This window comes from Ranitomeya variabilis, chromosome 8 (assembly GCF_051348905.1).
Source record: "Ranitomeya variabilis isolate aRanVar5 chromosome 8, aRanVar5.hap1, whole genome shotgun sequence".
In the NCBI taxonomy this organism is placed as follows: domain Eukaryota; kingdom Metazoa; phylum Chordata; class Amphibia; order Anura; family Dendrobatidae; genus Ranitomeya; species Ranitomeya variabilis.
The window spans coordinates 66,548,966-66,563,657 of NC_135239.1; the positions used below are offsets into that span (position 1 = coordinate 66,548,966).

The window sequence follows — 14,692 nt, forward strand, 5'->3', positions numbered from 1 at the left end:
TGTCTATCCGCTGATATTCTTCTGCAATGAGAGCTTTCATTTGATATATTGGATAGCTTAATACTAATGAGCATGGCCTCCAGAGCCTGACCCAGTGTGCATAATAGTTACAATCCAGGAGAGGAATTAACTCCTAACATACTAATTGTCTCTCTAAAATCCATTGGTTTCTACACAGCAACTAGCTGTTCAGATTCCTTCCTAACCCTCTCAACTCCTGATCAAGGTGCTCTTATCAGTCCTGTCTGCCCAGGACACGTGCATTAGCAGCTTCCAGAGAAGTTCTCCTAATCATGGTTCTTACTTTCTTGAGCTGCGTGCTTGTTCAAAGTCCCTATTACTGATATATGTAAATAAAGTGATAACAGTGTAGACTCAGAAGAAACACTGATGGATTGTTAACGTGTATTAGCAGGATGGAGCTCCCGACCAGAACTGTCACTCAACGAGGATTGCATTGCTCTCCCCCCCAAGGAACCAGGAAGTAAAGAGACTACAAAGCACTGAGATGCACATAAGGGTACCGTCACACAGTGCCATTTTCATCGCTACGACGGTACGATTCGTGACGTTCTAGCGATATCATTACGATATCGTTGTGTCTGACACGCAGCAGCGATCAGGGATCCTGCTGAGAATCGTACGTCGTAGCAGATCGTTTAAAACTTTCTTTCGTCGCTTGATCACCCGCTGACATCGCTGGATCGTTGTGTGTGACACCGATCCAGCATGTGTTCGCTTGTAACCAGGGTAAACATCGGGTAACTAAGTGCAGGGCCGCGCTTAGTAACCCGATGTTTACCCTGGTTACCAGCGTAAACGTAAAAAAACCAAACAGTACATACTCACATTCCGGTGTCTGTCCTCCGGCGTCTCAGCTTCTCTGCACTGTGAGCGCCTGCCGGCCGGAAAGCGAGCACAGCGGTGACGTCTGACGTCACCGCTCTGCTTTCCGGCTATGGCGCTTACACAGTGCAGAGAAGCAGAACGCCGGGGGACAGACACCGGAATGTAAGTATGTACTGTTTGTTTTTTTTACGTTTACACTGGTAACCAGGGTAAACATCGGGTTACTAAGCGCGGCGCCGATGTTTACCCTGGTTACCCGAGGACTTCGGCATCACTCCAGCGCCGTGATTGCAAAGTGTGACCGCAGTCTACGACGTTGGAGCGATAATCATACGACGCTGCGACGTCACGGATCGTGCCGTCGTAGCGATGAAAATGGCACTGTGTGACGGTACCCTAAGACAAATGGATAAACCCTTTTAAGTAAAATAAATGGATAGTCATCAAATTTAGTTGTATTACAAATTAAAATTGCTTCTGTAGAGTCCTAGGTCCCTTTGGAAAAACACACATAATACATCCTGTATGCGAAATAATTAAATATATTCTAGTTTTATATAACATTGAAAGTGCCTATCTTAGATTTTTTGTTTTCTACAGAATATATAGGAAAGCCAAAATGTATATTTGCTAAAACTGAGGCTGGAGCTAAAGATGAGTTTTGGATTTAATATTTGTCTTTTATTTCAGGTGTATGTGAGTACCAGACAGGGAACGTGGGTATTAAGTCGCATTTCCCATGATGGGCTGCCTATAGATATGGCCCTCTCATCTCGCTGCCATTTTTGGATAGGTAGATGTTTGCCTACTGGACTTTTACAGAAACTAAATGCAAAAATAATGAGCAGCTGGTTTGACCATGCAAATTATGGTTTGCTTCCTGACGACGTGTAAGTTCAATATAATGGTGTGGGGATTTTCATTTTATGTAAAACTCATACGAGTTCACATTCTGTGTAGGTTTTCTATAAAATTATCCATATACAGAAAACAATCATATAATTGAAAAATATAAGCAGTGACTTACAGAGCTTTGTGCAGAAGTAAGTGGATGGGCGGCAACACACTCGGACAAGCAATTGACTTTTTCATTACTTAACCCCATCCGGCCACTAGCAATTTTCAGTTTTTCACTTTCATTTTTTCCTCCATTTTTTGCAAAAAAGCATAACTTTTTTCAGTCAAAATAGGCATATCAGAACTTTTCTAGTGGTATGAATTTTAGTTTTGAGCGACACCATTTATTTTACTATACACCGGTAATATCCTGACAAATGTAAAAAAAGTTTCAAGTTTAGTGATATGGTAAAAAAAGCAGTTCTGACATTGTTTTTTGAGTTTTACTTTTACAGCACTCAGTGTGCAGTAAAAATGACCTGTCAACATGATTATCTTGTAATTTTTATGCAATTTTAGTGGGTAAGATAAAAATCAGAACTAAAAAAAATGGTTTGTGTTGCCATTTTCAGAAATCAATAACCTGCTTTTCTGACAATGGAGTTGATTGAGGGCTTGTTTTTGTGTGGTAAACTCTAGCTTTCATTGGTGTCATTTTAGGGTAAAACCTAAGTTTTGATTACTTTTTTTATTATTTGTGAGACGTGCAGCCTCCGGAAAATGTTAACTCCAATTTTTTGGTGGGTTTGTTTGCTTTATGATATTAACCATATGGGTTAAATACGGTAATTTTATACACTCAAACATTAAAATTACAGTAGGAAAAGTTGTAGAGTAATAAAAATCACAGAATCGAAAGATACAGGTGCATCTCACAAAACTAGAATATCATCATAAAGTTAATCTATTTCAGTTCTTCAATACAAAAAGTGAACTCATATATTATATATGTTATATATATTATATAGAGTCATTACAGACAGAGTGATCTATTTCAAGTGTTTATTTCTGTTAATGTTGATGATTATGGCTTATAGCCAATGAAAACCCAAAAGTTATTATCTCAGTAAATTAGAATACTTTATAACACCAGCTTGAAAAAATGATTTTTAAATCCAAAATGTTGGCCTACTGAAATGTATATTCAGTAAATGCACTCAATACTTGGTCGGGGCTCCTTTTGCATCAATTACTGCATCAATGCGGCGTGGCATGGAGGCAATCAGCTTGTGGCACTGCTGAGGTGTTATGGAAGCCCAGGTTGCTTTGATTGCAGCCTTCAGCTCGTTAGCATTGTTGGGTCTGGTGTCTCTCATCTTCCTCTTGATGAGATTCTCTATGGGGTTAAAGGCCCCGTCTCACATAGCGAGATCGCTAGCGAGATCGCTGCTGAGTCACAAGTTTTGTGACGCAACAGCGACCTCAGTAGCGATCTCGCTATGTGTGACACGTACCAGCGATCAGGCCCCTGCTGCGAGATCGCTGGTCGTGTCAGAATGGCCTGGACCTTTTTTTGGTCATTGAGGTCCCGCTGACATCGCTGAATCGGTGTGTGTGACACCGATCCAGCGATGTCTTCACTGGTAACCAGGGTAAACATCGGGTTACTAAGCGCAGGGCCGCGCTTAGTAACCCGATGTTTACCCTGGTTACCAGCGTAAATGTAAAAAAAAACAAACACTACATACTCACCATCTGTTGCCCGTCAGGTCCCTTGGCGTCTGCTTCCTGCTCTGACTGAGCCGCCGTAAAGTGAGAGCACAGCAGTGACGTCACCGCTGCGCTCTGCTCTCACTGTACGGCGGCTCAGTCAGAGCAGGAAGCAGACGCCAAGGGACCTGACGGGCAACAGATGGTGAGTATGTACTGTTTGTTTTTTTTACATTTACGCTGGTAACCAGGGTAAACATCGGGTTACTAAGCGCGGCCCTGCGCTTAGTAACCCGATGTTTACCCTGGTTACCCGGGTGCTGCAGGGGGACTTCGGCATCGTTGAAGACAGTTTCAACGATGCCGAAGTCGTTCCCCTGATCGTTGGTCGCTGGAGAGAGCTGTCTGTGTGACAGCTCCCCAGCGACCACACAGCGACCACACAGCGACGCTGCAGCGATCAGCATCGTTGTCTGTATCGCTGCAGCGTCGCTGTGTGAGACGGGGCCTTAAGGTCAGGTGAGTTTGCTGGCCAATCAAGCATTGTTACTGTTAGTGATACAGTTGTTTTTAAACCAGGTATTGGTACTTTTGGCTGTGTGGACAGGTGACAAGTCCTGCTGGAGAATGAAATTTCCATCACCAAAAAGCTTTTTGGCAGAGGGATGGATGAAGTGCCTTCAAATTTCCTGGTAGACGGCTGCGCTGACTTTGGTCTTGATAAAACCCAGTGGACCTACACCAGCAGATGACATGGCCCCCAAACCATCACTGATTGTGGAAACTTCACACTAGACCTCAAGCAGCTTAGATTGTGGCCTCTCTGTTATGACCTGGTGGTTACGGAGAAGCACTGATATGACCTGGTGGGTAAAATGAATCATGGGACGAGCTCTCAGGAGGTGGTAGCTTTACTGACCGCAGTTCCTAATCCTAACACCAACACTAGAAATAGCCGTGGAGTGTTCCTGACTCTCCCTAGACACCTCGTCACAGCCTAAGAGCTAACTACCCCTAAAGATGGAAACAGAAAACTATCTTGCCTCAGAGAAATTCCCAAAAGGAAAGATAGCCCCCCACAAATATTAACTGTGAGTAGAGAGGGAAATGACATACACAGAAATGAAAACAGATTTTAGCAAATGATGTCAATTCTAATCTAGATAGACAGAAATAGAAAAGGATACTGTGCGGTCAGTATTAAAAACTAAAAATCCATGCAGAGTTTACAAAAATGATCTCCACACCGACTCACGGTGTGGAGGGGCAAATCTGCTTCCCCAGAGCTTCCAGCTAGCCTGAATATTTCATAATGACAAGCTGGACAAAAAGAAACATAACTTAAACTGAGCAGTAAAGTCCAAAGCAAATGGACAACCAAAGAACTAGCAAGAACTTATCTTATGCTGAAATGGACAGGCCATCAGAGAAATCCAAGGAGAGATCTGAATCCAACCCAGAGAACATTGACAGCTGGCATGGACTACAGACCAGAGCCAAGTTAAATAGCAAGGCCAGGGGAGCCGATTAGTGAAAGCAGCTGCTGCGGCTAAACTCAAGGAGCAGCAGTTCCACTCGAAACCACCAGAGGGAGCCCAAGGGCAGAACTCACAAAAGTATCATTCATAACCACAGGAGGGAGCCCAAGAATGGAATTCACAACAGTACCCCCCCTTGAGGAGGGGTCACCGAACCCTCACCAGAGCCCCCAGGCCGATCAGGATGAGCCAAATGAAAAGCTCGAACCAAATCGGCAGCATGGACATCGGAGGCAAAAACCCAAGAATTATCCTCCTGGCCATAACCCTTCCACTTAACCAGATACTGAAGCTTCTGCCTCAAAAGACGAGAATCCAAAATCTTCTCCACCACATATTCCAACTCCCCCTCAACCAACACAGGAGCAGGAGGGTCAACGGAAGGGACCATGGGCACCACATATCTCCGCAACAAAGATCTATGGAACACATTATGAATGGAAAAAGAAGCTGGAAGGGCCAAACGAAAAGACACCGGATTGATAATTTCAGAAATCTTATAAGGACCAATAAAGCGAGGCTTGAACTTAGGGGAAGAAACCTTCATAGGAACATTACGAGAAGACAACCAGACCAAATCCCCAACACAAAGCCGGGGACCAACGCACCGATGACGGTTAGCAAAACGTTGAGCCTTTTCCTGAGACAACGTTAAATTGTCCACCACATGAGTCCAAATCCGCTGCAACCTGTCCACCACAGAATCCACACCAGGACAGTCCGAAGGCTCAACCTGCCCCGAAGAAAAACGAGGATGAAAACCGAAGTTACAAAAGAAAGGTGAAACCAAGGTAGCCGAACTAGCCCGATTATTAAGGGCAAACTCGGCCAACGGCAAGAAGGTCACCCAATCATCCTGATCAGCAGACACAAAGCATCTCAAATAGGTTTCCAAGGTCTGATTGGTTCGCTCCGTTTGGCCATTTGTCTGAGGATGAAATACTGACGAAAAAGACAAATCAATGCCCATTCTAGCACAAAAGGACCGCCAAAACCTAGAAACAAACTGGGAACCTCTGTCAGACACAATATTCTCCGGAATGCCATGCAAACGAACCACATGCTGAAAGAATAATGGAACCAAATCAGAGGAGAAAGGCAACTTAGGCAAAGGTACCAAATGGACCATCTTAGAAAACCGGTCACAAACCACCCAGATGACAGACATCTTCTGAGAAACAGGAAGATCAGAAATAAAATCCATGGAAATATGCGTCCAGGGCCTCCCAGGGACCGGCAAAGGCAAAAGCAACCCACTAGCACGGGAACAGCAGGGCTTGGCCCGGGCACAGGTCCCACAGGACTGCACGAAAGAACGCACATCCCGCGACAAGGAAGGCCACCAAAAGGACCTGGCAACCAAATCTCTGGTACCAAAAATCCCAGGATGACCAGCCAATACAGAACAATGAATCTCAGAAATTACCTTATTAGTCCATCTATCAGGAACAAACAGTTTCCCCACTGGACAGCGGTCAGGTTTATCAGCCTGAAACTCCTGAAGCACCCGCCGCAAATCAGGGGAGATGGCAGAAAGAATCACCCCCTCCTTGAGAATACCAGCCGGCTCAAGGACTCCCGGAGAATCAGGCAAAAAACTCCTAGAAAGGGCATCAGCCTTCACATTCTTAGATCCCGGAAGATACGAGACCACAAAATCAAAACGGGAGAAAAACAGAGACCATCGAGCTTGTCTAGGATTCAACCGCTTGGCAGACTCGAGATAAATCAGATTCTTATGGTCGGTCAAGACCACAACGCGATGCTTAGCTCCCTCAAGCCAATGTCGCCACTCAAATGCCCACTTCATAGCCAACAATTCCCGATAGCCGACATCATAATTACGCTCAGCAGGCGAAAACTTTCTAGAGAAGAAAGCACACAGTTTCATCAAAGAGCCATCAGAACTTCTCTGAGACAAAACGGCCCCTGCCCCAATCTCAGAAGCGTCAACCTCAACCTGAAAAGGGAGAGAAACATCTGGCTGACGCAGCACAGGGGCAGAAGTAAAACGACGTTTAAGCTCCTGAAAGGCCTCCACAGCCGCAGAGGACCAATTTACCACATCAGCACCTTTCTTCGTCAAATCGGTCAGAGGTTTAACCACACTAGAAAAATTAGCAATGAAGGGCCGATAAAAATTAGCAAAGCCCAAAAATTTCTGAAGGCTCTTCACAGATGTGGGTTGAGTCCAATCATGAATGGCCTGGACCTTAACAGGGTCCATTTCAATAGCCGAGGGAGAAAAAATGAAACCCAAAAAAGAAACCTTCTGAACTCCAAAAAGGCACTTAGACCCCTTCACAAACAATGCATTAGCACAAAGGATCTGAAATACCATCCTGACCTGCTTCACATGAGACTCCCAATCATCAGAAAAAAACAAAATATCATCCAAATATACAATCATGAATTTATCCAGATAATCCGGGAAAATATCATGCATAAAGGACTGAAACACAGATGGAGCATTAGAGAGCCCGAAAGGCATCACAAGATATTCAAAATGGCCTTCGGGCGTATTAAATGCTGTTTTCCATTCATCACCCTGTTTAATACGAACAAGATTATACGCCTCTCGAAGGTCGATCTTGGTAAACCAGCTAGCCCCCTTAATCCGAGCAAACAAATCAGAAAGCAAAGGTAAAGGGTACTGGAATTTGACAGTGATCTTATTGAGAAGGCGATAATCTATACAGGGCCTCAAGGAGCCATCCTTCTTGGCAACAAAAAAGAACCCCGCTCCCAACGGTGACGAAGACGGGCGAATATGCCCCTTCTCTAAGGACTCCTTTACATAACTCCGCATAGCGGCATGCTCTGGCACAGACAGATTGAAGAGTCGACCCTTAGGGAATTTACAGCCAGGAATCAAGTTAATAGCACAATCACAGTCCCTATGAGGAGGTAGGGAACTTGACTTGTGCTCATCAAATATATCCTGGAAATCCGACAAAAACTCAGGAACTTCAGAAGATGGGGAAGAGGAAATTGACATCAAAGGAATATCACAATGCATCCCTTGGCAACCCCAACTAGTCACAGACATAGATTTCCAATCCAGCACCGGATTATGTAGCTGTAACCATGGAAAACCCAGCACAACAACATCATGCAAATTATGCAACACCAAAAAGCGAATATTTTCCTGATGTGCTGGAGCCATGTACATGGTCAACTGTGTCCAGTACTGAGGTTTATTCTTGGCCAATGGCGTAGCATCTATCCCCATCAAGGGAATAGGGCTCTGCAAAGGCTCCAAGGAAAAACCACAGCGTTTGGCAAATTCTAAGTCCATTAAGTTCAGGGCAGCGCCAGAATCCACAAATGCCATTACAGAAAAGGACGACAATGAGCAAATCAGGGTAACAGACAAGAGAAATTTAGGCTGTACAGTACTAATGGTAACAGACCTAGCGACCCTCTTAGTATGCTTCGGGCAATCAGAAATAACATGAGTAGAGTCACCACAGTAAAAACACAGCCCATTCTGACGTCTGAATTCCTGCCGTTCTGCTCTAGTCAAAATCCTATCACATTGCATAGGCTCAGGACTCAGCCCAGAGGACACCGCCATATGGTGCACCACCTTACGCTCGCGCAGGCGCCGATCAACCTGAATGGCCAGAGACATCGATTTGTTCAAACCAGCAGGTATGGGGAACCCCACCATAACATCTTTAAGGGCTTCAGAAAGACCCTTTCTGAAAATAGCTGCTAGGGCATCCTCATTCCATTTTGTGAGCACAGACCATTTTCTAAATTTTTGGCAGTATACTTCTGCTGCTTCCTGACCCTGACACAGAGCCAACAAGATTTTTTCTGCCTGATCCACAGAATTAGGTTCGTCATACAGCAGTCCGAGTGCTTGAAAAAATGCGTCCACATTGAGCAATGCAGGATTCCCTGGCTCAAGGGAGAATGCCCAATCCTGCGGGTCTCCACGCAGCAGAGAAATGACAATCTTCACCTGCTGAATGGGGTCACCAGAGGAACGGGGATTCAGAGCAAAAAACAATCTGCAATTATTTTTAAAGTTCAAAAATTTAGATCTATCCCCAGAAAACAAATCAGGAATAGGAATTCTAGGCTCAGAAACCAGAGTCTGAACAACATAATCTTGGATACTCTGTACCCTTGCAGCGAGATGATCAACACGCGAGGACAAACCCTGAATCTCCATATCAGCACCAGAATCCTGAACCACCCAAAGATTAAGGGGAAAAAAAAGACAAAACAAGCTGCAAAGGAAAAAAAAATGGCTCAGAATTTTCTTTTCCCTCTTTTGAGATGCATTCAACACATTGTTGCCAGCTGTACTGTTATGACCTGGTGGTTACGGAGAAGCACTGATATGACCTGGTGGGTAAGATGAATCATGGGACGAGCTTTGAGGAGGTGGTAGCTTTACTGACCGCAGTTCCTAATCCTAACACCAACACTAGAAATAGCCGTGGAGTGTTCCTGACTCTCCCTAGACACCTCGTCACAGCCTAAGAGCTAACTACCCCTAAAGATGGAAACAGAAAACTATCTTGCCTCAGAGAAATTCCCAAAAGGAAAGATAGCCCCCCACAAATATTAACTGTGAGTAGAGAGGGAAATGACATACACAGAAATGAAAACAGATTTTAGCAAATGAGGCCAATTCTAATCTAGACAGAAATAGAAAAGGATACTGTGCGGTCAGTATTAAAAACTAAAAATCCACGTAGAGTTTACAAAAATGATCTCCACACCGACTCACGGTGTGGAGGGGCAAATCTGCTTCCCCAGAGCTTCCAGCTAGCCTGAATATTTCATAATGACAAGCTGGACAAAAAGAAACATAACTTAAACTGAGCAGTAAAGTCCAAAGCAAATGGACAACCAAAGAACTAGCAAGAACTTATCTTATGCTGAAATGGACAGGCCATCAGAGAAATCCAAGGAGAGATCTGAATCCAACCCAGAGAACATTGACAGCTGGCATGGACTACAGACCAGAACCAAGTTAAATAGCAAGGCCAGGGGAGCCGATTAGTGAAAGCAGCTGCTGCGGCTAAACTCAAGGAGCAGCAGTTCCACTTGAAACCACCAGAGGGAGCCCAAGGGCAGAACTCACAAAAGTACCATTCATAACCACAGGAGGGAGCCCAAGAACGGAATTCACAACACCTCTCCACTCTGCCTCCAGATTCTGGACCTTGATTTCCAAATGAAATGCAAATTTTACTTTCATCTGAAAACATCTTGGATCACTGAGCAACAGTTCCAGTTCTTTTTCTCCTTGGCCCAGGTAAGACGCTTCTTGCGTTGTCTATTGGTCAAGAGTGGCTTGACACAAGGAATGTGACACTTGTAGCCCATGTCCCGGATAAGTCTGTGTGTGGTGGCTCTTGAAGCAATGACTCCAGCAGCAGTCCACTGTTTGTAAATCACACCCAACTTTTTGAATGGCCTTTTCTTAACAATCTTTTCAAGGCTGTGGTTATCCCGGTTGCTTGTGCACCTTTTTCTACCACATTTTTTCCTTCCACTCAACTTCCCATTAATATCCTTGTATCCCTGGATACAGCACTCTGTGAACAGCCAGCTTCTTTATCAATGACCTTTTGTGGGTTACACTCCTTGTGGAGTGTGTCAGTGACTGCCTTCTAGACATCTGTCAAGTCAGCAGTCTTCCTCATGATTGTGGAGCCTACTGAAACAGACTAAGGGACCTTTTTAAATGCGTAGAAAGCCTTTGCAGGTGTTTTCATGGGCTGTAATCCATAATCATCAACATAAACAGAAATAAAGACTTGAAATAGATCACTCTTTGTAATGACTCTATATAATATGAATTTCACTTTTTGTATTGAAGAACTGAAATAAATTAACTTTTTGATGATATTCTAATTTTATGAGAAGCACCTGTATATACTGTAACACTGAGTATTGCACTGTATACTGAAATTTTCAATCTCATAAAACTCTGTCACAGGCTGGGCTTCATAGGAGTGTAAACATGGTGATAGTGGGAGCCTTTGGTACACCTCCAATTGCCATGTCTCCTTGGACCACAGGTCAATGAGTGCCTGAGTCAACATAGCACTGGTATTACACCACTGAAATGCCACTATCAAACATTGGCAACAGTATTTAAACAGTTAAACAACAACAAACAGCACCCATCAAATATGGAGCAGGAGATTTAAGATGATCTAACAGTGAAACTTGAATTTTTACACAGCTTAATATGTAACTGAATAGTGTTTATCTTCAAGATTGTTAACAACTAGATGGTGGGCCGATTCTAGCGCATCGGGTATTCTAGAATATTCTGACTGACAGAACGTGTTCAGTGAACGTCACTGAACTATGTGGCACTGTGACTGACAGAACTTGTTCAGTAAACGTGACTGAACTACGTGGCACTGTGACTGACAGAACTTGTTCAGTAAACTTGACTGAACTACGTGGCACTGTGACTGACAGAACTTGTTCAGTAAACGTGACTGAACTACATGGCACTGTGACTGACAGAACTTGCTCAGTAAACGTGACTGAACTACGAGGCACTGTGACTGACAGAACTTGTTCAGTAAACGTCACTGAACTATGTGGCACTGTGACTGACAGAACTTGTTCAGTAAATGTGACTGAACTACGTGGCACTGTGACTGACAGAACTTGTTCAGTAAACGTGACTGAACTACGTGGCACTGTGACTGACAGAACTTGCTCAGTAAACGTGACTGAACTACGTGGCACTGTGACTGACAGAACTTGTTCAGTAAACGTGACTGAACTACGTGGCACTGTGACTGAGAGAACTTGTTCAGTAAATGTGGCTGAACTATGTGGCACTGTGACTGACAGAACTTGTTCAGTAAACGTGACTGAACTACGTGGCACTGTGACTGACAGAACTTGTTCAGTAAACGTGACTGAACTACAGCCGGACTGCACCTGTCGCTGATTGGTCACGGGCGGCTAGTGCGACCAATCAGCGACACGGGATTTCCATTACAGACAGACAGAATTAGACGATTGTATAGTAGATGAATATAAAAATAATGGACACAGTTCACTCGGATAATCTATAATAATAATCTTTATTTTTATATAGCGCTAACATATTCCACAACGCTTTACAGTTTGCACATCTCTAGGAATATTGCAGTTCATGGAATGTCCATGTACTTGGAGAGGGCCACAGTCTTATTAATTTAACTTAAGATCACAATAACATTCGAGGAATGACTCTCCTTCCTTCATCTGTGGTCAGTCACTGTCAGAGTTGCTAACCATCCAGAAATTCCTGGACAGTGCGTAAATATAAGGCATATTTTTATTAAGGTGTGCATGATTTTATGAAGCTGAAGAAACTTATACAAATTAATTTGACTAATTATCATCACTTTACAGTTTACAATGAAGTTAGCTCATGTCTTCATATTAGAATTATGGGCTGTAGACATGTATCACTTTTAACCTTAATATCTTAATGATTTATTTTGGTTTTCCAATGTGTCCAGAAAAAGAATTGCACGTTCTTGATTTTTTTGATAAAGTGCCAACAAAAAATAAAATGCCAAGTTGGCAACCCTGAGCTGTCTGTACACCAGGTGTTCTTTTCCTGTACTCTGGCTGCCCTTGCTCCATTACTAGAATTAGCTGTAAAGGTTAGGGGGGACATACCATTGGTGCAATCTGTGCAGCTGTGCAGGGCCCCAAAAGGTTAGGGGGTCACTACCATCTCCAAATCAGTAAGCAGCTTCTGCAATCGACACATTATTGGCCTGCCAAAGTTTGTGTTGAGTTCTGAAAGATGCTCTACTGGATCACCAGGACATGTTGTGTTTCTCGCTCTGGTAATCTCCCTTTGCTGGTTCTATTCACAGTCTCCCATTTGAGCCATTCATTTGCCCTCCTCTCTCCCCATCACTCACCTACTGAGGTACACGTACCCAAGAGCAGCTCAAGGCACTCCTTTCTTGTCCAGACCTAATCTCCTTATCCCGCTGTCTTGACCGAGTGTCTGGCATCATCTTCTGTACAATACAGAAGCATAGACGCTAGCATATAAAGATGGTGTTGCTGTATTATCTGTGTGTTACAGGTGTACGGTAATGCAGAGTCCCATGTGGCTCCATACTACAAAGCCTCAAGGACTCAGCAATCAATGTACCATGCTCTATCAGACCTTATGTAAGGGAGATGTATTTGTTTCTGTTTTATTCATATACAGTACATGGTGTTAGATGGTGGTTTCAAATTTATCTTGAATTGACAGGTCGTTGTTCAGAGAACCGATGGTTAACGACCATTTCCCAAGCCAAATCCTATGTGGAGCAATAAGGATAAAGCCACAAATCAGAATGTTCACTGAATCATCTGTCGTGTTTGAGGATGGATCTATAGTGGATGGTTTGGATGAAGTCATATTTGCAACAGGATATAACATTTCCTTTCCATTTCTTGATGACTCCATTGTCAAAGTGAATAATAATAGCGTTACCCTGTACAAGAATGTGTTCCCGCCTCACCATGAGAAACCTACTCTGGCATTTATAGGGCTTGTCCAACCTCTTGGATCCCTCCTTCCAGTATCTGAGGTTCAGGTTCGCTGGGCTGCCCGAATATTCAAAGGTTTGTGTTTCTTGTTTTAAATAGCTGCTCTTTTAAGACAAATGTCAGTCTCAATATTACTATATTTTCACGAAAACTAGGATGCTACAGTAAGTGCCTTCTTAGTATTTTGTAACATTGAATAACAGTTAAGATGAACAGGAGGCACTCAAGAACTACATTTAAAGCAGGTTGGTTACCAAATTCCACAATACAAAATGCAGACGGTACTAAATAGGTTTCTTGGACATGATGAAACTGATGAATGTACTTTGTATAATCCTGATGTTAAAATGAGCTTCTTGTGAGTCAAGCTAAAGAGGGAAGGGAGCTCATGAGTCCAGCTATGTTCATTATCTGCCAATCTAGCCTTACTGACAGCTGTAACTTGTACTGAGCAGTGTGAGATCTCAGCAGCAGCTGGGGAGGAAGAACACTGAGGAGCTGTCAATCAGGCTAGTTGGGCAGTGATTGAGTAACCTTTATAAGAGAACTATACAGCTCTTCTGACAGAGATTTTCAAACTAAGTACGCAGATCTCTTTGGGTCTAAACAAATGAATAGTGTATCAGGTGGGCACCATTCCTGCCCTTATTCACATTGAGGTCATTTTTGACACATGGTAAAGTTTTAATACTGGAGGTTAGGAACGTCCCTACTTGGTAAACTTTGACACTATTGGGATTTATTTTACCCTTTTTTTTAAATCAAAAACACTGTTTACCCAGTACCCTATGTTATTTGTATGCATTATTGCTTTTTACTTACATATAGTAGGGTATGTCTTAATTTTATTTCTAGGTTTTATCAATCTGATAGTGTATGCAGTTTGTTTTGTAAAATTTTGTGACCAATTCACTTAAAATATGACCAGTTCTTGCTCTGGCGTACCTTAAATGTCCATGCATTATATGAACAGTCATATGATGCTGCATTTTAATGTAGCATTTTGTGACACCCCAGGAGACCGGTTGTCACAGTGGTATTGCGTTCCTCTTGAGGAGGGTGATGCCATGCTTGAAAGCGAGGAAGATCCCTTTAACAGGTAACATGCCCATACAACACAGTTCTACCTCCAGGCCAGAAGGGGGAGCTCTAGACCCGGATTCAGAGAACTTCCATATTCTGGCTGGAGGAGTTAGTCAGTCTGTCAGAGACAGGGA

At 43.4% G+C, this 14,692-nt stretch overlaps 1 protein-coding gene across 2 annotated transcripts in view; it reads left to right on the forward strand.

Annotated features, from left to right (window-relative positions):
- The window catches only part of LOC143788308 (dimethylaniline monooxygenase [N-oxide-forming] 2-like), a 94,055-nt gene that overhangs the window by 69,937 nt on the left and 9,426 nt on the right, over nt 1-14,692 (forward strand). For both annotated transcript variants that reach the window (XM_077277869.1, XM_077277871.1), the window contains 2 exons: nt 1,540-1,739; nt 13,195-13,550. In XM_077277869.1, coding sequence (XP_077133984.1) covers nt 1,540-1,739; nt 13,195-13,550 — 556 coding nt within the window. The remainder of the gene's footprint in view (nt 1-1,539; nt 1,740-13,194; nt 13,551-14,692) is intronic.